At 33.9% G+C, this 26,361-nt stretch overlaps 1 protein-coding gene across 15 annotated transcripts in view; it reads right to left on the reverse strand.

The window, feature by feature from the left end:
• The window catches only part of KIAA0825 (KIAA0825 ortholog), a 472,583-nt gene that overhangs the window by 313,769 nt on the left and 132,453 nt on the right, over positions 1-26,361 (reverse strand). For 14 of the 15 annotated variants that reach the window (XR_010140095.1, XR_010140096.1, XR_010140094.1 and 11 more), the window contains 7 exons: positions 25,475-25,636; positions 17,794-17,888; positions 13,964-14,191; positions 12,144-12,409; positions 10,645-10,795; positions 5,575-5,765; positions 3,100-3,282 (listed from right to left, as the gene is read on the reverse strand). Coding sequence is in view for 12 of the 15 variants with exons in the window: in XM_009240908.4 (XP_009239183.3) it covers positions 3,100-3,282; positions 5,575-5,765; positions 10,645-10,795; positions 12,144-12,409; positions 13,964-14,191; positions 17,794-17,888; positions 25,475-25,636 (1,276 nt within the window). In the remaining 3 variants the exon portion in view is untranslated. Of the gene's footprint in view, positions 1-3,099; positions 3,283-5,574; positions 5,766-10,644; positions 10,796-12,143; positions 12,410-13,963; positions 14,192-16,872; positions 16,956-17,793; positions 17,889-25,474; positions 25,637-26,361 lie in introns of those variants that run through there. The other variant, XM_054556452.2, reaches the window with a different exon arrangement.

The following is a 26,361-nucleotide window of genomic DNA, read 5'->3' on the forward strand; positions in this document are numbered from 1 at the left end:
TTTCATTGCTGGGCCATATGACCATATGCTCAACATTTCACATAAGCATATTCTACGCTTAACATTTTGAGGACCTGCCTATTTTCCAAGGTGTGCCAGTCACTCCTGAGGTAGGAAAAGCAAAGGCCTATTTTATTTTCTGAAAGACAGTGAAATAGTTTCTTTTTAAACAAAGGGTAAGGCCATAACCTCGAAAGGCCTAACATTAGTTTGAAACAGAACTATAAACAGAGCATTGGAATTTGGTGACTAAAAAGCCTTATGAGTGACAACAAATGGACCCCAAGATGAGGCTGCTATTCCTTGGCTTAGTGATCTACCTTTGGGTATATTTCTGATGACCCTATACTGTGCACGGCTTGTTGGCTGTTGTATTGAAATCCCACACTTCCATCTTATTAAATGTTGAAATAGTCAGCTTTCAAAAAGTTTCTACTATTAGGAGTTTTGATATAAAACATCAAAACATTCAGGTAAATATAGATATAGACATTAGATATATATATGAAATTTATTATCTAATTCTACTTTTTATTATAAATTATTAGATTTAGGGAGATTTAGATTAGATTTTTATTATAAATTATAGATTTAGGGAGGGCAATATTATTTTAATTTAAAATAAAAAATATCATCAGCTTTTCTTAAATTACTTGTGGCGGATATTACATCTTGCTCATTGTTGTATTGCTTGTCTTTAATCAGAGGGGCTAGAGAGGCAGCAACATTTGTCGAATTGAAATTGAATTGCATTTACCCAAAATTCTAGTAATTAATTTTTAACCTGCTACACATGAACTAAAACTAAAGTCTACTCATCCAAAATGCAACATATGAAACCACTGTGTGGGGATGTGTATGAACATGTATGTGAATATGCTTCTGAACCTGCAGTTTAACTGCCTTTATGAAAGAAATATAAGTGATAAGCACTTTGGAAAATACATGGTGAATATTTTCTGTTTCAGGATGTTCCTTTCCCTGGAGAACAAAGTTGAAGTACTCCTTTTACAACATTCTAACAGAAATCTATAAAGGCGAGCTAAAAAAGAACACATATTTTTGCAAACAGGTTTCATTCTTCCTGAAAAGACTTTAAAATCATGTATTCCTGTCCAGGGATTTCGTGGTCCTACGCTAAGTTCAGAAAGGAAAACACATGCAGTTTATCTGTCAGAACTACTTGAAATAAAGGCTCACCTTCTAAAAGGGCATATCACATAGAGTGACAAATGTCAGGTACAGTTTATAAAAATTCAATATTATTAACGTCTGATTGCTACTTTTCACCAATTCCTCAAAGAATGTGGTTTAATTTTTTAATGTTAGATAAGCAATTTTTTCTAATATGCTAATAGTATGACAGATTCACATCTTGGATGTGTAAAAAAGCTCAGTGAGTCAGTAGAGTTCTTGCAACACACAAATATATTTTTCCCTAATTGGCAAAGAACATGCTGCCCTGTATATTTCATTTGTCAATACAAAGCAAAGTATATTTCAAAGATTAGATATATAGTCTAGGAAAATAATCATGACATTTAAGTAAACATAAATGGATAAAACTTTTGAAATTTTTTGAACTGAGAAATATTTTAAAAGAATTAAAGTATATCTAGATTTTTGTTCATGCTTCAAAGCAATATAGTTATCTATGTTTTATATTAAGAAAAACCAGAGGCAGTGCTTAGCGTAAAATGTTCTGTAATCCTGATTGAAATTAGCAATTTAAATTTGCTGAATGAGGTTACAGTGCAATATCTAATGCACAAATCATAGAGATTTGACTACTTGCATAGTTGTTAAAAATGTACCAAAAAGCCATAGGTTAACAATAATGAATGTATGTTACATTACTATTAAAATATGCAATCTTTGATAATAATTTATTTGTTTTACAAATGCATTGGGGGGCTAAAATTTTTCAATTCATCTGTGACAAAGCATGAAATGCAATATTGCTCACCATGACCAATCCATGAAATTTGTCAACTTTGTTCCCGATTTTCACAGGGCCTTCCTCTTAGATGAAATGACCCACTGAACTGAGAGCACAGCAATTTTTTCATCTATGGTAAATCAGTTTAGTTTCCTAGGATTTATTATGGGCTTCAGACTTGAGCTTTTTATGATTATGAACCATTATGTACATAATATCAACTGTATGGTGATTTATCTTACTGTTTCTTCCCCTTTCTGAAAGAGTGCTCCATTTCTAAAAGTAGCTCTCAACTTGGGTTGCTAGAAGGAACACTCTGTAAACAATGTGTTTACTGAAAGTCAGAGTAGGTGAAGCTGAAATAAAAGCTGTTAATTATCTTAGAATATCTAACACAAATGTGTCGAAATCTATTAAAAATTAAGATTTGTATGTCGCTTTTACCAGAATGTTATGCAAAGAAACACTTGACCTAATTTATCCTTAGAAATAGACATATGTGAAATTTTTACTACCCATGAAGATATAATTAGTTAGTTAAAAACTAAAAGTGACAATTTTGGAGGAGGATATAAACAAAATGGTAATAATATTTTATTATAAGACGTATTCTAACCTCCTCTATAACATTACAGATTTGAATGGAATTAACCAGAAATCAAAAGTAATTCCACACTTCTAGATTTTTCTAAATCTTATTTGTTGAGCTAAGTAAAATATTTCCACATTTTAAAAATGTAATTATTATTTCTATTTCCATTTGCCATTGCTAGTTGAGGTATATCTCAAATATAGTTTTCTTTTTCATGCAGTATCAAAAAATCACTGCGATAACCAGGCCATCAATATAATTTGATCGTTTGAACAACCCAAATAGTGAAGCTAAAAATGTTCCTGATTGTATTAGAACTTTATCAGCTGAATGGGATTGACCAATAGAGACATAACACGTTTTCGGGCACTGAATTGCATTGAGAATTACGCAACTCTGTTGGTTGGTGTTAGTTTTATAAAATGGCCTAGTTCACAGTATCAAAAATGCACTTCAAAAGATTTCTGCTTGTAACTTCACATAATTCAGTAAGTGTTATGAAAATAACTTTGTTAATCACATTATTATATATCATAATAGCTAAAAGGAAAATACATTTGATACTTACTTATATAATTCTGTTAATGGTGAAGTCAAAATGACTAATGTTGTAAACAGATTATTGCAATGAGTGTGAATTTTAAAAATTTTATCATCTGTATGCTGATGAGGATTCAAAAGTTTCTGTACAGATGTACAAACTGACCATAACATGTTCTCAGTACATATCAAAATTGTTGTGACATCAAGTCTGTTGGAAAGAAAGAAAAGAAAATCATGTTAAACAAAATAATGTTTCTGCTTGGTAGGCACTTTCATTCATATCTCTTGTACTAAGCATATGTAAGAACAGAAGAATTCAGTTAAATACCAGAGCTTCAGAGATCTAAATCAAATAGAAAGTATCAAAGATACTGTTTGAGTTTCTAGGTGTTAGATGACCCACAATACCATAATCTTTAGGGATGGTGAGCTCTGTAATAGTGTTTTAGGGGCGCTTTTAAAAAACGTTTATTTTACATTATTATTAGAATTCTGTTCAAGAAACTCAAGAGATCATCCCGGAAATTACACTGAGCAAAACAGAAGCTAGATGAAAAGAAAAATTTGCTATTATCCATGTATATGTATGATAGGTTAAAATTTCATGGCACAATTCTCCTCACTCATGTGTAAGCTGTCAAAAAAAAGTTACAAGATTGGTAGCATGTTCCCCCAGCAAGTGGGAGATAAGAAGAAATGACAAATGAAGCTCAAATCGAGAAGCCTATAGTTTCAGAAATGTTTAATATTAAATAAATTTGTGGAAAATATGCTGCATTATTTATCTTATTCATAGACTTATTTCTTTGTTTCCATCTTTCTCCAGTTTTAATAGGGACCCGAAGATCTCTTTAATTATTATTTTGGCATCTAACTAAATTGAACAGACCTCAGTTAGCTTCTTTTTGTTTCTTGTCTTTTAAATTCAGGGTTGAAGAAATAGAAGATGAAAATTTTGAAGTGATAAGAAAAATATAAGTTTGAGGATATTTTAAAATGACATTTTGGTCTCAAATTTATTATATAATAAATATTATATATTAATAATACATGACACATATATAAATCATATATATGGCTTAGTTATGTGACATTTGGAGGCTACTGGAATACTAAAAGAATCAATAATAGCCTTTATAAAGGTTTAATTTTAGTTTGTATATGCTTTTTCTAATTGCTAGATAAACAATTTCTAATCCAATATATATGTAGAGACACACATACACAATCTGATTTCCATAATAATGGTGGTTTAGGATTAACCAGTCAAATAAAAATATTTATATATTTTACTTATAAAAACTAGAAGCAATAATTCTAGCATTGCATGGCATTTTTATGCAACCACCCAGAAAATAAAAACCAAAAGTCTCTATTGTACAGTTAATTCATTAAATATACTACCCATTTCTACTTATTTCATGAGGTAACAGTAAAGCTGATTTCACAAATATCTCATAATGACTTGCCATTTCATAATCAAAAGTGATTTATGCTACATAAGGAAAAGAATGAAGGTATTCTTTGCTTTCAAAAGGAATTTTCCATCTATTCTTCAGAGTTCAATTTTTTAAAAAAGTCTGGTCAGTAATTCAAAACAGCCTGTGCAAAATACCATATTTATGAAACACTGCAGCAGGACCTAAATGCCCTTCAAATTGCAGCATGCTTTACAAGAACATGATCAGGAAATGATTCCTCCTGCCAAAAAAAAAAAAAAAAGCCTCCCGTGTCTGTAGATTCCTCCTAAAATATATCTGAAAAAAGATTATTCTACCTAAAAGGTCTGAATCACATTATACAGAATATTTACAAAACAAAAGCCTTTTCTTCATATACATACAAGACCATTGTAGTCATGTAAGCACAATTCATATATTCATTGCCTAGATAACTCATAGAATTGTACTGTAATTCAGTCTTATTTAATACTCAGTGACTGTTGCTCCTCATTTTCTGTGATTTCACATTTTGTTGAACTGGCTGTTAGTAACAAATAGTGAAAATAAAAGGAAAAAATAATTAGAATATATTAGGAAGAAAATAATTAGGTTTTCTTAATGAAGATAAGCTTCTATATTTAAAGGCTTAACAAAAAACAACTAAAATCCCCTGGTTGCCTAGAAGCTCAAAATCAAATGTGTCAAATTGACTGCTCCATCATGGCGTGGATGCTTTGGTATCAATTTCAGGGCCTTAATTTTCTCTTTTTATCTTATTAACATTTGTGTATCTATATCCTAGATTATAGGACATCTTGAATCATTTTTTAGAAACAAGTGGGTTCTATAGACAATTTTAAGGAATAAAAAGAACAAACTTATTTTGATTCAGGTTTCATATTTCCACTTAAATAACTCAGGAGAATAGAATATGATTTCTTTTCAGATGTTAGAAACGTTAAATATATAAGGAGTATGTCATGTGATTCAGAATTCTGCTTTATACCAACTAATGAAAAGTTTTCTTGAAAAGCAATGTTTTTCAGAACTTCAATTACCTTAACTGTGGAGTTCTTTTACGGCTGGGGTGGGCCCGAGCGTATCTGGAGGCCAGTAGACTCAAAGATTTCTCCAGCACTTCCGCTAGAATCTCCTGGGCTAACTTAGGAGGCAGAATGGTCCAGAGATCGTAGTGAAGAGACCAGCAGAAATAATGCCACATCTGGATCGAGAAGGAACATCTTTCCCCCTGGCAAAGCCACCACACGTTAAACCATAGAATTACATCTTCTAAAATGTCAATTTGCTTCCTATGAACCTAATTAGTTCAGGCTGAAAGGAAATAGCTAAAGAGTTTGACAAACTAGAAGACCAACAAAGATTTTTGACAAGATGTAAAACATCCTTATTGACAAAGGAACAGATGTTTTATTTCAAGACTAGATATTCTAGTGCAAATCCAGATCACAAACATTTAACCTAGCATAGCCTTGATTTACCTACGCCTAGCCTAGGGTTTAAAGTCTATTTTTAAACAACTAGCTTTGTAGTTGCTGAAAAAGCCATGCTAGCTTGTTTAAGATAGTGGACTGATTCTTCTAAAATTAAAATCTATTTAAATAATTTCAGTAGGTATATTTTTCTGAGCCTATTAGCATCATTGAGGTAATTTTACAAATGTTTCAGATTTTGCATTATAATGAAGTAAAAGGAGTAAAAATAAACTTGCATACTGCATTCTTAGGAACATTCTTGAAACTAAGGGGGATGGGTAACTATCGAATATTATTACATTAGGCTATTTTGCCCATGACATTTAAATAACAATACTAGAAACAGATACCACAATAGTCTGAGTTTACAAGATTTTCTAAAGCCTAGGCACATATTATCATCATTTCTTAGTATTTTTATGGCACTTCATACTTTTAAAGAGTTATCTTTTCATTCCTTTCCACCCCTGTACAGATCTCTTCTGTGTGCCAAATTTTCCGACTGCAGAGGAAGAATTAACAATGGCCAAGGCCAAGGGGAACAGGCAGAAAGAAGAGGGTGGCCTCAAATGATTTACAAGCATTAATCAGGTAACACGTACTCTCAGGGAGGTATGCTAGTAGTTTCACCTTATTTTCTTCAAATCAGATCAAATGATTATTTGAAATAGGAAGATTAGAATGCATTCCTCAAGCATTATCTTGATTATGTTAATATATCAAAAGTTAAACTAGTAAAATTTCCCATTATATTCCAAGTGATTATCTTTTACTTAAAATTTCTGCTTTGTCCACTATCTGTATTTGTCAGGCAAATGTCATGTAAAAAAAAAAATAATCTGCTGTTCTCTTATACCAAAAGTTGATCATTTCTTATGTGGACACTCCCATTAGTATTTTCTTTATGTATTACTCTTCTGGTAGTTTATTTGATTACTAATATCTTCTGCAGCCAATGAAACAATAATAATTTATAGTTATTATCTACCGACTTTCAAATGGCATTTATAAATTAGTAGAATTTGTATTCCTTGGGTAAGAAACTTGGGCATCAAAATGTCAGAGTCGAGTTCAAATTGGAGGGGACTTTGGCCACTGGCTTCTGATTTCCTAATTAGATGTGCGTCTAAACTCTTTAAGAAAAAAGAAATTACACACCTGTAATCCCAGCACTTTAGGAGCCCGAGGCGGGCGGATCACGAGGTCAGGAGATCGAGACCATCCTGGCTAACACTAAGAAAACCCGTCTCTACTAAAAATACAAAAATTAGCTGGGCATGGTGGCAGGCACCTGTAGTCCCAGCTACTTGGGAGGCTGAGGCAGGAGAATGGAGTGAACCCGGGAGGCAGAGCTTGCAGTGAGCCGAGATCGCGCCACTGCACTCCAGCCTGGGTGACAGAGCGAGACTGTGTCTCAAAAAAAAGATAAAAGAAATTACAAAATTAATGATGAAGCAGCAAAATTATAGTTTCTTATGCTTTCTTTGTTGTGTGTTTTGATGAATACTTTTTAAACCAAGAAAGGAGTTTTAACGCTTGGTTCTCTCATACCCTTTGTGTTGCATATAAATTTAAGCAAAACTGACCCCAGTTGATAGTGACTAGCATGAATGATTTACACTAACTTTCCCTATGTCAATGGGTGAGTTCTTATTATAACGTGATCAAAATGATTTCTTATATTCTTCAAAATGTTAAAAACCAATTTCCTTAACAGCTACCATTTAGTGATAAATGAGAAAATAAAAGTAACTTTGGGCACACAGATTTCTTCTCTTAAAATTAAAAAATACTCATTTTAAGACTTTTTAAAATATAAACTTCATGTTTACTTTAAAATATTTCAAACAGGTCTTTGTTCTAACAATTATTTTTAAATTCATGCAACTTCAATGTACGCAAGGGTTTTCATTAAACTAAATGTGGTTCATTTATTTTTCTGACCTGTTTCCTTATTTGTTGTCATTTCAAAAGTATTCTGCTAGTAAACATCTGTTATTTTTGCAAACCCACTATGATGTAAACAGATGTGAGCTTTTATTTAGATTATATATCAGGAAACAAGCAGCTGGGCTTTATTATAGAAGCCACTCAATATTATCTTTGAACAGACAATTCTTTATTCTTTGACTATTGGAAAACACAAGTTCCTAAAACTGAGCAGATGTCAACCATCCCAAAAGCTTAATTTTAAACATGTAATCTGAACACCCACTGTGCCATCGTGACCAGCACCTCATCAGAGAGATACAGAACTCTGACTCTCTCAAGCTGACAGTTTAGAAAATGGAAATAATGTATCTAGGTCTCACTTGCTATCACAAAACATGAGCAAACATTGCTGCATATCTTGTAAATTATTTTACTATTTCTTTACTAAGCTCTGCGCATGGCGATAGGTTCCCTTGAGATCTCTATCCTACCCTTCACCTCCAGTCAGGCAGATATCATCTTTTTCCCTCTCAAAGCAGGCCTGCCAAAAACATACTAGTTCTGTTTCACAAATCAGTTGGAATAATGGGGAGAGCAGAAGAAAGGGGTGCAGTAAGCAAGATAAAACCATGTCAGGTACTCCAGTTGTCAAAACAGTTTAAAATCAGTGCTATTTTTAGAAGGTTCTTATTTTTGATACACAAAAAAACAGTATCACTTTATTTTTCTGAGAATAAATAACAACCACTAACTCTGCAATTAAATTGTAACTACTGACCATGTAAGTATATGGAAGCTACAGTACCGTGTAATCACAGGGTAACTATCTCGTTATTTCCGTCTTTGAAGCTAAAGCCTTGTCATAAGATCTAAAAGCTGCATGTTACATGGTAATTTGTTGGTTTTAAAATTACTTGGTAACTTCAATAACAGGTTCTCAATGCATCCACTTATTTACACTGTACAACTCTTCTAGCTCCCAATTTGCATAAGAGGAAACATAATACCCCTATGTTGAACATATAGTGAGATGATACCTGTTCTTCACGGAAAACATCATATAAAATTGCTCATTAGTAGTACACTGACATATTGAAATAGTTTGAAACATGAGATGGATTCATTTTCAACCACTCTGTTTACTTCAAGGCAAATAAGGAAAATATGATGCTGCCAGGAGAGGGGAAGACCAATACTTTCCTTCTTATCTCAGGCTACCAGCTGTACCATACCACTTTCTCTTTCTCATTCTGCTTGCTGCTTCCATGACTGTTTGAAGTACGTCAGGTTTGGAAAACTCTATATGGATGCTCTTGCAAAAAGAAAAACTCTCTGGGAAGGGCCTCTAAAGGAGAGATGAAATGGCCTTAGAAAAAGTGGAAAGTCCTTTAAGAGAGCTTCTTATTAGCTGCTCCTCTCTGTTGTAGCAACATTTATTATGATAATAACTCAGGCATAAATCAAACCACGGGAACCTTCAGTGCCTGCGAGGTGACAGGAGAGATTCTGCTGAATAAAACTCCACTCTGTTTTTCTCAATACTCTATAGTGATTAGGACAATCAAGAAAATGAAAGTCATAAACTTCAATCTAGAGGAAAGGGTAAAATGGAACAGTTAATGAAACTAGGCACGGCTGTTGAATTTTTTTTAAAACCCTGATTACCTTTTATTAAGATATTATAAATGTTTCACCCTGCCCTGGAATCAACTTCAAGGAATTTCAAATATTGTGGTCTGCACATAATCAATGAGATTTAGGTGAAGGGAAACTAATGAAGCTTGATGATGAATAATTTTAATTGATCCTGGGTTTGGTTGCACTGGGAATCATCAGGCTTCAATTTGGGATTTCAAAATATGGGCTAAATGAAAATAGGTAAACTATAACTGATCAGATGGGTGTTCTTTTTTTTTTTTTTTTTTTTCCTGAGATGGAGTCTAGCTCTGTCACCCAGGCTGGAGTGCAGTGGCTGGATCTCAGCTCATTGCAACCTGCGCCTCCCGGGTTCAAGCCATTCTCCTGCCTCAGCCTCCTGAGTAGCTGTAATTACAGGCATGCGCCACCACACCCAGCTAACTTTTTGTATTTTTACTAGAGATGGGGTTTCACCACGTTGGCCAGGCTGGTTTCAAACCCCTGACCTCAAGTGATCCACCTGCCTCACCCTTCCAAAGTGCTGGGATTGCAGGCGGGAGCCACCGCGCCCGGCCTCAAATGGGTCTTAAAGCATACTCATAAGAACATACAATGAGAAGGAAAAAAATAAGTATAAAGAATAAAGCTGCTTAATAAAAGGTATTTATCAAACACATATGGAAATGTATAACAAGAAAAAATGCAAGGATATCCATAACTAATTGGTCTCTTTGGAAAAAATACAAGGTTGTAGCATTTTGGCATCGTTATCTCTTTGAGTTTTCATTGTATCCCATTATATTCCTCACTATACGGCACTACAACGTTGCAGCTCAAATTAAGTTATTTTTACTTTTAAGCAGAAGGAGAGTTCTGATGTCTAATTTATTTCAGGTTTTTAAAAACAGTGTTTTTGCTAAGTATGAATTCAATATTTTAAAAATATTATCCTAACAGCCTTCGTGTATTAGTAATGCCAAGCTCATGTTTCTAATTAGCCAGAAAGCAGGTAGGCAGTAAAACATATTTGTGTAAAAAGGAGGGATAGTAAACTTAACTTCACACCTCATAAAAAGCTTTGTAGTCATCCCAGTGGTGGCTCTCAGCATCCTGTAAAATGCTTGTAGCACAAACTCTGACGCAGTAGTTCGTAACCTGAAACTGTAGAGTGTTGATGAATTCCTGATATCGTTGGACAGGCACCAGGAATATGGGTCTGTTCAGAGAGAATGATCAAAGAGACAGAGATTTAAGGCCTGTGCAAGTAGGAGATAACAATCTCCAGTACTACAAATGGTTTTGATTATTAGATATCAATCATTCATTTCCTCTTAATGCTGAAGTCTGCATCCACATTCACTTTCCAAAAAGGAAAAAAAAAAAAAAAAGCTGGTCTTTGTTTTGCAAGCCCTTTGAAAACGTACATCTGCTGTTCTACAAATATGCACTTCAACTTGAGACAAACTGTATTGTCAATACATCATTCAAAAATGAAAGTATTCTTTGTAAGCCTGTTATTAGAGATCAGTGCATTATTTAGGCATTAGGTTATTGTTATTACTAGAGAACAACATGCACTTGTCAGAACCAACTTTTATAAAGCTATCAAATGTCCCACAAACACATTCTTTATTTTTAAAAATTGTAATTTTGTAGATATCAATTATCTCATAAACTGTTTTTTAAAATTCTACAGAAATATTAAATAAAATGATTTCTGGCACATTTTGTTTATAAATTCAAGCATGAATCACAACATCTGACTACTTATGAGAATTAAAGAAATATCACAGTTATACCCTACATCAAGCCAAATTTATTCTACTTTTATCTTTAGCTATGAATATTACACTGCTTTCTTTCATAACTAACGGACTGCAAAGGCTGGATAAAGAATATAGGATAGATTCTCGGGGTCACACAGGACTGCTAAGTCTACATGTTTCTTTTGCAAGAAGCCATGTTATATCTAGACAGTGTAAGGCCACAAGAAAGGCGATATGATAATTAATGCCTGTGGCCATTTTTATCTCTATACAGAAAACATACTGCAGTTTTAGACTACAAATACATGAAAATTAGACTGCCAGATGCTTCCTCTTCAAATATTATACTTTACTACTAAATGGCTGTCCTGAAATATGTTTACATTGATCATTAGAATAGATTACAATGCATTTATTTTCTAAGTCCACTCCATGAGACAACAAGTTTATTTTTCCTTTTCACTGTGGTCAGTATAATGCACCTTACAAAACGAAAGGGTGTGTTTATTCATGTAACAATAACACGTGGAAAATAGTTGCACTGGGTTAGGGTGCAGAAAATGCGTGGGTTTTTGAGTGTGCTTTTAGAGAGTGTACCTTTCTTACTATCTATGTATTTAGTTTAATATATCCCATGCTCCACCTTTTTGATATTTCCTAGTTAAGACAAATGAAAATAATTCACCTTGTTAATTATTATTTTCTCTTTCTCAAATCTTATTACCAAAATTTCATTCCTGTGATATCCAAAGATTACACGTTTCTTTAAGCGTGGCCATAAACTTAAACAACACTCACTTTTTAGTCATTTCCTTCATCAAATTATCATATCGCTTGAAATGCTGGAAGACATACACCGCCGTGGAGAGGTATGTGTGCAAGTTTTTCAGGGGTGCTTTGGAAGGAACCTCCTTGGCTCTCTCTTGCAGTCTCTGCAGGACAGCTGTTGCCACTTTACAACAGGCCTCCACCAAGTTTGCTCTAATTTCCTGAAAAGAATCATCTCTGCATGCCAGAGCCAGTGGAAGCATTGTGTCAAGTTTTTCCATGATGTCAGAACAAAACTAGGGAGAAATAAATGTGGCACTGAGTTATTTGTATTCTGACAGCACCAAGTAATTTATGGACAGTGGAGCCAAATTCCTAAATAATGAACTTGGCATCAAACATAAATATAATAATGCAGCTTTGTAATAATCGATTTCTCAGTTGTAGAAAGTTAAATGTTTTATGTCAAATAAGGAAATACAATGCTTCTCTCTATATAACTTTCAAACCTTATGCTTACCAGACAGACATTATGAAAAACTCATGAACCAGCTACACGTGACAATGCCTTTATCTGTAGTTAGTAGGACTCAGAAAATATATCCTTGATATTGTATAATATCAAGAAAATGTATCCTTGATATTAACGTTTGCATTATTTTTTAAACTTATTCTAATTTTCTTTTGCTAAATTGCCATAAAGGGTTTTTTTAAATTAAATGCCACATATAAATGTCAGTGCAATTTACATAATTTAGAAGAATCAGAAACAGTCTCATGTAGCATCGTCTTATTGGTAGGGTGTCAGCAACTTTTAGAAGTGATGAGTCTAGTCTTTCACTATCTATTAAGTATCTTCTCTTTCTTAATGGCAGAAGGGAGGTGTGATGAATGGAAAAGTAAAGCCTATCTCCACATTGGATCAGTCAACACAGTTACCTAGGGAATGTTCTGGAGCCTTAGGGTGATTGTGGCAGAATAAGGAGGTCATCTTCAAAAATTCTTTTAAGAATATCCCAATCGGCCGGGCGCGGTGGCTCACGCCTGTAATCCCAGCACTTTGGGAGGCTGAGGCGGGTGGATCACGAGGTCAGGAGATCGAGACCATTCTGACTAACACGGTGAAACCCCATCTTTACTAAATATACAAAAAATTAGCCGGGCGAGGTGGCGGGCGCCTTTAGTCCGAGCCACTCGGGAGGCTGAGGCAGGAGAACGGCGTGAACCCAGGAGGCGGAGCTTGCAGTGAGCCGAGATTGCGCCCCTCCAGCCTGGGCGACAGAGTGAGACTCCGCCTCAAAAAAAAAAAAAAAAAAAAAAAAAAAAGAATATCCCAATCATAGGTTGCTGAACTCATTCTGGATTTAATGCCAAGTGACTGTATTTACCTCCTATTTTCTCAGTATGTTCTGTGACTTTCAAAGCACATATGGAGATGTAAGACTGATACTAATGAGATGAAAAGCTCATTAAGGTGTTAATGAAGATTTTTTTAAGTGCCCAAAGCTAGAAAAGACAGCACTTCTTTCAACCTCCTAAATTTTCCTGGAGTCATTCAAACGTATAATCAAAACAGGTGGTTTTCCCAGGGTTTCCCAGCTCCCCATGAAGTCACAGAGGCCCCTTTTTGGTTGCCTCAGATTCATGGAGCAACAAGTTAGCACCAGGTATAAGTCCTTTCGGGCAGCAGTGGCCCATGAATACCACCGAAGAAAACTGGTACTGGGTCAAGTACCAAGTATTTGCCAAGGGACTCCACCATTTGATCTACAGGTTCTTTCTGCAATGCCTTATACTAAAATAAATCCCATCATGCCAGTCAGCAGTTTGAAAGGATTTCATATACTTGCTTTTCCAATTTTCTTTGGTTGTTCCTCCTCAGGAAACATATGGCTGTCTTGCCAAACTTGCTGGACATTTACAAGGTTCATAGCATAGCTCACAGCTGAAGACCTTTCATTCTGTTCCTGTTGGAGAATTTTTGTGGAAAAACCTTCAATTGCAGTTACTATGCAGTGCGCCATGGGAAGAGACACTTCTTTAAATGCACTTCTCCAGCCAAAATCTAGTAAGGTAGCCTGAAATATAAATGTATATGAAGTCATGTTAATCTTAGCAACAAATGTTTCTATTGTTATAGATATAAAATTATTACTTTCATTCAACATGTTGAATATATTCTTTGATATACTGTAAAAGCCATTCTTACAACCTAAAAAATATTACCTAGTGAATAAAGCAATATATGAAAACATGTGCATTCTTTACACACAGTAATATACTGACATTTCATTTTAATTCATCAGTAGATTTAATAAAAAACTTTTTAAAAAATTTAATCTCTTAAATATAGTTCAATAAAGCCATCTTTACAAGAACAGAAAGCTACAGTTACTATTTATCACATAAAACAACCTTTAAATTCAATATATTTAATAAAGTCTAAATTAGATTTTTATAGTCTTTTTTATAGTTTATTGTTAACAAGTATTGCAACATAAGGCAGCATTTAATATTCAACCTTTTATTTCTTTTTCACTCACAGAACTCCAGACAAGCCAAAAAATAGCAATAAGAAATAAATTTCTCAGAGAAAACACACCACTGCACTTCCTAGATTTTTACTTGCTTAGAATTTTAGTCTCTCCAGCTGCAAAGTCATAAGCAGCACTACTTTTGTTCCAAGAATGAAGAATTAAAAGAATTTGCATTGTTCTATTGTGGTGGTTGGGGGGGTACTTGGAAGGGAGTAGAAGGGGTTGAGGTACAGTCGAGGGGCTGATGTTTTCTTTTTTCCTTTGGTCTATGGCTCATAAGGCAATATATTTATGAATGTATATTTTCTCCAGGTCTCCTAACATTCTCTAAAGTTCAAAAGCATTATGCATAGTAGGCTGAACCTATGCTTAGAATTCAACTTTCCCTGTTTTAATGTAACTTTGTTTACAGTAACGTGCCACCTACCCCAACTTCAGAAAACCCTGAGCCCCATGTCCCTGACTGAATCACTTATTTTTCTTGATCTCAGGGGGCTTTTTGCTAGAAAAACAACAGAGTCAAATTGTATGATTTCTATGGTCCCTTTTATTTTAAAATTACTGAAATTATGATCATAAGCCTAATTTTCTTATATGTACAACTCATTCAGCAATAATTTATTTTTTACATATACTGTACAAAGTAATAAAGGTGACTCATTTTTTAGAGCTAAAATTATATGATTCCATGACTCTATAATCAGAAACATGGCTCTTGCTCTCATTACGCTCATAACTAAATTGTAATGGAACTTTCTGAAGATTATTTGGATCTCAAGCATCAGAGGGCCTAAAACACATCTCTCTTATCTTATATTTGCATAAAATTCATCAAAAATGGGCTGGGCATGGTGGCTCATGCCAGTAATCCCAGCACGTTGGGAGGCCAAGGTGAGCAGACCACTTGAGGTCAGGAGATGGAGACCATTCTGGCTAACACGGTGAAACCCGGTCTCTACTAAAATACAAAAAATTAGCTGGGTGTGGTGGCACGTGCCTGTAGTCCCAGCTACTCAGGAGGCTGAGGCAGGAGAATCGCTGGAACCTGGGAGGCAGAGGTTGCAGTGAGCCGAGATCGTGCCGCTGCACTCCAGCCTGGGCGACAGAGTGAGACTCCATCTCAAAAAAAAAAAAAAAAAAATTCATCAAAAATTGAATCTACTCAACTGATATAATCTTCTTTCTAATAAGAGAACTTGGAAGTGGCATAGTTATAGCCCTGTGCTATGACAGTAATTCCTTGGGACATATTTATGAAAAAAATGTAAAAATTACCTCCAAGAAAATTCAAACAAAAACATTCTGATTTTTGTTTTCCCCATCAGGGCATGTCTATTTACTAAAGTCATTCATTATCCATTCAAGCAACTATGTCCTGGTGGAAAATGTCATTAATTGCCATGGCTGTATTGAATTTTTAAAAATTTTTTTGTGCAGTGAAAGTTACCTTTGCCCATGATAATATATATGTAATTATAATATGTTGGCCTATCTGAATTCTCTTTTCAAAATATAGAAAAACAAGTACATTAACAGCTGCTGTTAAAAAGAAAACTGAAGGCCGGGCATGATGGCTTACGCCTATAATCCCAGCACTTTGGGAGGCCGAGGCAGGCGGATCACCTGAGGTCAGGAGTTCGAGACCAGCCTGGCCAACATGATGAAACCCTCTCTCTACTGAAAATATAAAAAATTAGCTGGGCATTGTGGTGGGCACCTATAATGCCACCTACTTGGGAGGCTGAGACAAGAGAATCGCTTGAACTCGGGAGGTGGAGATTGCAGTGAGCTGAGATTGCACCACTGCACTCCAGCACGGGTGACAGAGTGATACTACGTCTCAAAAAAAAAAAAAAAGAAAAAAGAAAAGAAAACTGAAAACCTTTACTTATTCAAACCTCCAATAGTTTATTTGTTCTTATGAAATATAGTTTTCTTACTTCTACTCTTCTCGTCTAATATTTGGCATCATACATATTCCATTTAGACTAGAGAACACTTACTAGTTGTTCCAAGAAAAAAGAGAATCACATGGTTTTCTCTTCTATGCACAAAGTAGATAATCTGTTGAATCTCTATTTCTATTATTTACTGCTAATTTCTTAGTACTGATATTGATTTTTGGTTAAAGCATAATATATAACTTAGGATTTTCCCGATTATTAAAGGCTAAAACTCTGTTAAACCTATATGTTGTTTTGTCTCTTTAAATATTTACCTAGTGTATCATTCAGGGTCCATTCGAAAAGCAGAAACCACTCAAGATTTTTCAAGAGGAAGAATTTTAATGTAGGGTTTTGGTTACCTGCATGATGGAAGATTTGAGAAATCAAACATGGACTGTGAAGCAGGCCAGATATTAATAGAGTAGGAGGCTGCAACCACCCCTAGGGCTGGAGGAATTTAGAAAAGGGACTAGGTTATGGAAGAGTAGCTCCTGGGGCTACCAGTCGAAGCTAAAGCCCAAGCAGACCTGCCAGGTAGAACTGAAGTCATGCAGGGCAGGCTGCATGGGGGGAGCAGGGCTCAGGGTGGAGATAAAGGTGTCACAGCCATTATCAGAGATGTTCCTTAAGACAGAGAGAGAAGAAACGCTCTGATTTCTCTGCAACTCCTATGCTCCATCAATGCCTTCCAAGAGGTCTTCCATCAATGCCTTTAATTGGCTAAACCGTCCCAGAATCCGAAAGCAAGGGGGCCTGGGAAGTGTAATTCTCTGCAATCTAGAGCAGAGCAAAGAGTGGTAACAGGTTTTGGGACCAAACAATCACAGGATGGGGATCAAAAATATGAGGCCAGTTCAGATTATTGTTTCCTTTTCCTTTTTAATCTCCATTTTCTCACTATTCAACAATTATCTATAGCCCACATCCTCTAAGTGCAGACCCTGAGTCAGGATAAGAACAAAGATCTCTTGACTTCCATCTCTCTATTCCTCCCATGGAATAGATTTTATATGAAGACAGCATCCGCACTAAATTGAATTTTCATCAAAAACTTATAAGCCAATTTTCAATCCAAAATTGAAAAATTATTTTTTTGTAGCAAAGGGTAAATCTCAAGACATTTTGATTCATAATGGATTCACAGGCATACGATGATAGTATATGTGAATTATAAAACACTTTTTTTCCTTCACTTACCTCTTTTCCTGACAGCAATTGCTCTGAAGGAATATTGGTTTCATTTGCTCTAGGTTTTTCTATTACAACTTCTCTATTGGATTTCTCCAAAATTCCTAAGCAACAGAAAAGAAAACAAACACACTAATATATATTGTTTAAAAAGCATACTAGATGTGATTTATAAATTCAGGTAAATATTAACTGTAGAAAAGCTCTATCCACAGTACATACATACATATACACATCCACAAATAAAAATATATAGAGAATATAGTCAAAAAGATACAGGCTGATGTCACCATTACAATAATGACAGAATCAAGATAGATAGAGTCCTTTTCCACATAAAACTTGATGAAATCTACATCCCAATTACATTCATTTTTGATGTACATAAACATATAATCTTCAAAATAAAGATTTTTGTCATTAGTTTATTTTCATGTTGATAATGTAAGAGGACAAAATAAATATTATTTCCTTGTTCATTTAAAAAGTTAATTCTAAAGTACTATATTTTAAAAATGGTGGTATTTCCTAGCATATTCACTTCAAAGAAGAAAAATACATAAACATCAGCATAATGAGAAAAATTTTACCCTTAAGCATATCAATGATTCATTTAAAAAAAACAAACTCTGAGACAGGCATAAAATAATCCCTAGCTCTGAAAATGGAAATATTTCCACAACTTTTGTTTTTTACAATTAAGAAACTCTTTTCCATGGGAAAAAATAATTTGATCTATAAAAATGTAATAAATAACTACTCCAAAATAAATCTTTCTACTTTTCCATTAAGATTAGATTAATGATAATTTGATTCAGTATGAATAATTTAATGTTTACTTTTTTTGGCTTAGACATGGTATATGATGATGAATTCTATGTTATGATCTAACTTTTCTTTTTTCCCCACGATTTACCAAGAATCAATTTCTTTATGCCTGGGCAAAGCAAATTTCAAAATCTAACTGACTCTATCAGTAGGGACTCTGACCAATAGAGTCATCCAGTAGATGCATGTTTTCTTTTCCTAAATCTGGCTCTATGAACTTAATTGTGAATGATTTCTAAGGAATATAGTTGATGAAATAGAAGTGTTTTGTTCTGATGTTAATTTCAACCATCTTGCGCATAAAGTGTATTAAAGGTAAAAATTCCATTTGGTTGGCAATAACATCACTATTTTGGGAAATTTTATCAGAGTTTATATATTCTGAGGAAAAGTTTTCATCAACTCTAGTATTTCTTAATCATCTTTGGATTTGTGAACACTCTAAGAACATGATTAAAGTGACAGAACACTGCAAACAAAAATGCATAATATGACTGTATGGCAGGCACATGTGCATCTCACACACACACACACACACACACACACACACACACACAATTGGGGATTTCCAGGCCCTCTTGTAAATCTCATTAATTAATCCAATGGACTGCAGTTTAAGAATCCTATTCCATTTCTCAAGACACATCACAACACAGAGAAGGTTTTAGACTCAAACAGTGTTATACCATTTAACTTAAAATGATTCTTATGGCTTGTATTTTATAATGTATTTTCAAGAAGATGGTGTTACAAATAAGGATCACTTCTAATTGAAATAAAATCCAGATTAGTCAAAGATTTTTAAATAAAGAAAAATGCAACTATATGCCCATTAAGAGAAAATATGGAAATTTTTTTAAAAGATCCACATAGAGAAGACTTTTCAGGACACAAAATGCAGAAACCATAAAGTAAGTCTGCACAACAAAAATACCATCAACTGTCAAAGTAGATATGACAAGCTGACTTGCCAATCTTTCTCAAAATGTCCACTTTCTGAAAATTAATAGTTTATTTTTTAGCAAAGTTTTCAGTTTACAAAAAAATTGAGCAGAAAGTTCACATATACTTCCTCCCTGCCCTCAGTTTCCTCTACTGTTAACATCTTGCAATGTACTGTATATTTGTTACAGCTGATGAACAAATATAAAAATGTTATTATTAACTAAGTCTACAGTTTACATTAGGGTTCACTCTGTGTTGTGCAATTCTATGGGTTTTGCCAAATGTATAATGTCATGTACCCCCCATTACTCTGTCACACAGAATAGTGTCCATGCTTTAAAAATTCACTTTGCACCACTTATGCATCCCTCCTCCCCATACTCCCACCCTGGTACCCACTAATGTATTTGCTGTCTTTATAGTTTTGCCTTTTTCATAATGTCATATAGTTGGAATCATATAGTATGTAGCCTTTTCACATTGGCTTCTTTCGCTTAGTAATATACATTTAAGTTTCCTCCATGTCTCTTAATGGCTTGACATCTCATTTCTTTTTATCGATGAATAATATTCCATTGTATTGATGTACCACAGTCTGTTTATACATTCACCTACTGAAGAACATTTTAGCTGCTTCCAAGTTTTGGCAGTTACGAATAAAGCTGCTATAAACATTCCTGTGCAGGTTTTTGTACGGATATAAGTTTTCAGCTCATTTGGATAAATACCTACGCGTGCAATTGCTGGATTGTATGGTAAAACTATGTTTAGCTTTGTAAGATACTGCCAAACTGTCTTCCAAAGAGCCTGTACCATTTTGCATTCCTAACAGCAATGAATGAGAGTTGTTCCACATCCTTGCCAGAATTTGGCGTTGTACGTGTTTTGGATTTTAGCCATTCTAATAGGTGTGTAGTGTCATCTTGTTTTAATTTGCATTTTCCTAATGACATGATGTTGAGCATCTTTTCATATGCTTATTTGCCATCTGTATATCCTCTTTGGTGAGGTGTCTGTTCAGATCTTTTATGAATTTTTAAATTGGGTTGTTTGTTTTCTTGTTGAATTTTAAGAGTTCTTTGTATATTTTGGATACAAGTTCTTTATCATATATGTGTTTTGCAAACAGTTTTTTCTTAGTTTGTGGCTTGTCTTTTCATCCTCTTTATGATCATGCCTGTTTATTTAGCAATTCTACTTTTGAAATTTACCATCCAGATATAGTTGTGTACATATAAGAAATAGTTAAGGAAATTTGCCATATCATGTTTTGTGGTAGCAAAGGAAGAGAGAAAAAAATCCTAGCTGTCCATCAATGAATAACTGGTTAAATTATGATACATGCACCAATGGAAAACTATTCCTCTAGTAGAAATAACGAGGTGTTTCTACATTTTCTAAATTGTTATAAAAGAGAATTTCTACATAGTATGACAAGATTTTGAGTTATTTTTAACATGGAGATATATATGAAGTAGTTACTTTTTCATCCTATTAAAAGTTTTCAGTTTTTTAGAAAAGAAAAAATTAAAAAGATCAAGTTGTTAATGACAAGAAGGGACAAAGTTGGATTCTTAATGTCACTTTACTTTTCCATAGATAGCTCATTTAGAAGGTATTTACTTTGGAAAAATAATACTAGATTGAAGTATAAGCTTTGCAGATCTGTTTCTGGAAGTAACTGTCTGCTATTGTGTAGCTATAGTTTAAGACTTACGGAAAAAGTTAATTATCTTGTATTTATCATTTCACTCCCAAATACATTATGTTTATTCACTCAAAGTAATGTGCTCAGATGTTTATACAAACCATCTGCCTATATTCAAGATGACTAAGGAAAAAAAGAAGCTTTCCAAGACTCCTCTTGCTGGTGAGCAATTCTATAGTAAGATATAGAAAATGAATTATGAAGCAATTATGATAGCCTTTAAAATATAATCCCTCTCCCCTAAATTAAAATGGTTTAAAAAAACTTAATTCTGTACAGGGAAGCAAAAGTTATCGTCTTTAGATAGGATTACTAACATGGGATCTACACTAATATGATATATTCTGGATTTAACAAATTGTGGCATTTTTACATTTGTTTGGAATTAAAAATGGTCAATTTTGAAATTTGGCAATGTAAAACTCTATGAACTCTAAACATTTGATGAATTATTTCATATATTTTAAAGATGTATTTAAAATCTATACACCTATTATCATTGTCTAGAGAAGGTAGCCCACTTTCGGCTCATCACTGTAACATATAGTTATTTGCATGCAGTCAATACTGGTGTCTTTAAAAGCATGCCTAGATTAAGAACCTCAGAAGAGTGCAGAGGGTCACAAGAATGCCAGCTGCTCAACAGCTTCCCCTACAGAGTTCTTTGTGGTTCATTTTATACTTCTGGTTAGTTTCTACACTGCTGCTTTCTTTCATAGAGTAGAGGTTGGCAGTACTTCCCTGTGACATCCACTTTCACACCCAAATTGGTGTTCATAGGTTCCCATTGTGTGCACTACAAAGCAACTTGCCTTGTTGGCAGCTCTAAGTGGGAACTACAAGTATTTCTTTTCTTCACTGTTCTTTTTCTGGCTCACAAGCAACCTCCCACCAAAAGCTGAATCTGTAGAAGAGACTACATCCAAGAGATAATACCATGAAAAAGTATGAAGAGAAACCCAGGTGGCCACCTTGCAAATTTCCAATGTGGAAGCCTTCGACCTCTCTGCCCAAGAAACAGCTAAAGTCCTAGTGTAATGAGCTTTACAAACCCTAGGAGCCTCTTTACCTTAACTACATACGCCTCCCTAATACAATCCCTTAACCATCTAGCTAAGGAACTCTTAGAAGCCATTTGACCCCTCTTAAGACCCCCTAAGAGTACAAAAAATCTTTCAGAAGATCTGAAATCTTTGATTCTTCTGAGACAAACCCTAAGTGTTCTTCTTACATCCAATTGAAGCAGCCATTGCTCTTTGTCATTGCTGGGGCTAAAGAAAAATGAGGGCCAAGAAGCCTCCTGGTTTAGATAAATCTCAGATGCCACCTTTGGAAAAATTGAGGAATTGCCCAAAGAACAACTTTATTCCGAAGAAGCATTAGAAATGCCCCATAAATCAAATCCACGGCCACTCCATAAGATATCATCACCTAACACAGTAAGGCACCACAACAGTCAAATAATGTCCTATCATTTTTTGAAGTGACAAAAATAGAAAACCATCAAATCATGACCAAACAAAAGCAAATAATGACAAAATATCTTTTCTTTCTCAGAAAATATTTATTGTATCTCTACAAAATCTCTTGTCTACAATCAAATTACTGACAGAACGGCCAATTTGGCTAAGTCTACAATATAATAGTAAACATCAAAGTAAAAAGTAAAATATTTGGTTAACCATTTTTATATTTTCTCTATGTGATGTTAAGTGTCTGGACATTTTTTAAAAATCTGCACAATGAAAAAAAAAACCCTCACTTTTCATCTGTTCATATGTTTGGGTTACATAGACATTGTAGGCAACTCTTTCCAAGATCTTTATTAGCAAAATATGCTCCAATCAAAATAAACACGCAGGAAACCAAATGACTTCCTCTCTTTTTTCCCCCTATTCTCTTCCTCACCAGATTTCTAAGCAAAACATTAACTATCAGGAATACCCAATAGTTAAAATATAGTTGGCTTCCTTAATCATCCATTTCAAGGAGTCTTTTCCTTCCTGATTTAAGAAACCAATGCTTTTGATAAGAATTGATTAACTTGGATACACTGAATAAAACATTTAAGATTTTTCTTGACAATTTCCCTGAAGATCATTCTTCTCAGGAATCTATTTACATAAAGCTGTGTCACATTAAATCAATCTTGGCTTTGCGACCAAAAAATATGAATTTCAACAAAGAAGACTACATATATCACAAGGAGACGTTCTAATACTTAGACACTTCTTATACTTGCCCCTTGAAATTCCTTCTACATCCTGTGTTTGATAATCCACAAATGTGTTCATATAGTCCACTATTATTAACATGATATTGAAGTTGCTTTTATCTGCCTTACTGCTTATAAGATGACACATTTGCAACAGTATATTGTGGCAAATTATGTATTTGCTCTGTTGACTTTTATTCACGAATGGTAACCATTGCTCTCAAATATCCAGCATTTGCAAGTCTCCACATTGCCTGATCTTAATCTAATGGAATTGAATCACCTTTTTCAAAATTGTTCTCCTTTTCTCTAAAGTCAGCATGCCAAATCTGTGCTTCAATTCTTGGCCATTTTGGTGTTACATCTTTATAATACCTCCTAACACAATTCTAATTTTGAATTTATGCTGACTGTAAGAAGAATAAAGTTCACAAAACTGACTTAATTCCCAAGAGTCTAGCCTAGGACTAATACAAGATGATTCAAATGGGTAGAAGCCTAGATGTTTTGAAGTTCATTCTGTTTCTTGATGCATACCTCAGAAAAGATCTGTTAGAGATGTAGATGAGAGATGACAAATCTTAGCCAGGCACGGTGGATGAGTACCAACTCCATCGTCAACTGTTCCAGGAACCAATATGTCAATCAATAATTAGGATATCATATTTCTCTATTCAGATCTCTGTTTGACCTCACAGTCAAACTCTATCTAAAAGACGTTTTAAGGGTCACATTCCCTCCTAATTAAATCTACTTTTTCATTCTCTATTTTAATTAATATTCGTATTTTCTGACTTGCATTTTTATTACTTTCCCCTTGGCTTTTTTTTGGGTTGGCTTCAGAAATCTATAGTCCATCTTTATTTTTTCTTCAAATTCTCTCCAAATTTGAAAAAGTGATCTACGTTATTTATTTTATAATATAACAGTGTTACCTAAATTTCACCTGAAACAAAGAAGGCCAGTAAACTATGTTTAATGTAAAACAAAATCCAACCCTATAACTTTTGTGACATTATTTATGTGGGCAAAGTAAGTAAAGGAATACAAGAGTAAACATAATAAGTGAAAATAATTTTACCAAAAGATCAGTTTTGGGGATTCAATTTTTCAGACTAATTGTTAATCACTTGCTTCCTTCACTTTTTTTTGCAGATGCAGCAAATATATATATATTTACACTCCTTAGAATGGCATATGGTATCATGTAAAGGAGAACTTTGTATATTTCATTCTGAGGAAAATGAAAATTTTTATAAATATAGATATGATAACAGAGAACATACCTCAACCATTATACCTTTGAATTTTACCTTTAATGTTGGAAATATTATTCAGCACACACAGCATGGCTTTTTTCAAAGGGATTTTGTTAAGACTAAACTAAAAACAACATATTCCATAATTATAATTACTATTTTAACAACTCACATTTATTGATAGTTTATGATATACTAGACATTTTCTTAGGTATTTTATTTTCACTGTCATTTAATTCTCACAACCCTATATAACATTATAACATATCGAAATCTGAAGCATCTAATCCTGAAAGAAAACAAAGAGAAAATTAATGTAGTCCTACATCATTATTTTGAAGGTGAGAAAATTCAGGTCTAAGGAGACTATATGTTCTGCTCAAGATCATCTGGGTGCTAGGAGCAAAAGAAAAGATACTAGACCACCCAGTCTGCTTATTCTTTCCATAGGCTAGTTGTGTCTCTTTGAAAAGAAAAATTGATCTAATTTTAGCTAAAAATCATCCAGAATTGATGTATGATGCTTTTCAATTAGAATTAAAGAACTTGCCAAGCAGGAAGGATAAAAATGTGTGCATTTTTATATATAATGCATGGTGTGCATTATACCGAATGCTTATTTAAAGAATTCTTTCACGTATGTTTTTTTCAAGTAATCATTTTCATTCAAAGCAGCAGGAAGCAAAAACACAGAGAAATTACAGATTTACAAATTTAAACAAAAGAGGATATTACCTGAAGTATTCCTGGTTATCTTGAGTGATGAAAGTATTTCGTCAAACAATTCTTGAACACCTTTTTCCAGTTTCATAAAGGATTTTATGAGCTGTGATAAGAATTCGACTTTGTCTAAAGGGAGAGAGAAGTTTCTTCCTTTCTGTGGGCATTCAGGAGTAACTGTGAAAAGAAAAGATCAATACTGTCATACATTTTATTTATCTTCTTAGTAAATATTAGAATGATCTGTGTGAGTCCATAAACCATATAAAAACTAACAAGTTCCTCCATAATTAAACCAAATTAGTTCATTAAGAAATACATATAAAATCTCCTAGGAGTATCTTTTCTTCTGGGAAGCTGGAGATGAATATTCTGTTTCAGGCAAATATAGCAATTAAATAATTAGATTGATTCTCAGAGTTATAAATAGAAATTTGATTTCTTGTAAAATCACATCTTATGCAATTCTGCTTTTTTTTTTCCAGTCTGGCATAACTTAAATCTAATGACAAGGAAATATTACACAAACCCAAATTGAGGGACAGTCTACAAAATAACTGGTCTGTACTTTGTGAGGAAGTACAAAGGCCAGGAAATGACCTAGTCTAAAGGAGTCTAAATAGACATTAAGTAAAACTGAAATTAATACATAATCAGCATTTTATTTTCATATAAAAGACATTCTTGGGATAATTTGGTGAAATCTGACTGAAGTCTACTAACGAATGCTATTACTGTATGACTTAATTTCCCGATTTATATAGCTCTATTGTGGTTAAGCAAGAGAATGTCTTTGTCTTTAGGAAATACACACTGAAATACATAAGAGTGTCCATGGACTATTTTCAGTTCAAGAAAAGATAAAATTTTGCAAAGAAGGAAAGAGAGAGAAAGCAAAAGTG

Source organism: Pongo abelii, chromosome 4, assembly GCF_028885655.2.
Source record: "Pongo abelii isolate AG06213 chromosome 4, NHGRI_mPonAbe1-v2.0_pri, whole genome shotgun sequence".
Taxonomy (NCBI): Eukaryota; Metazoa; Chordata; class Mammalia; order Primates; family Hominidae; genus Pongo; species Pongo abelii.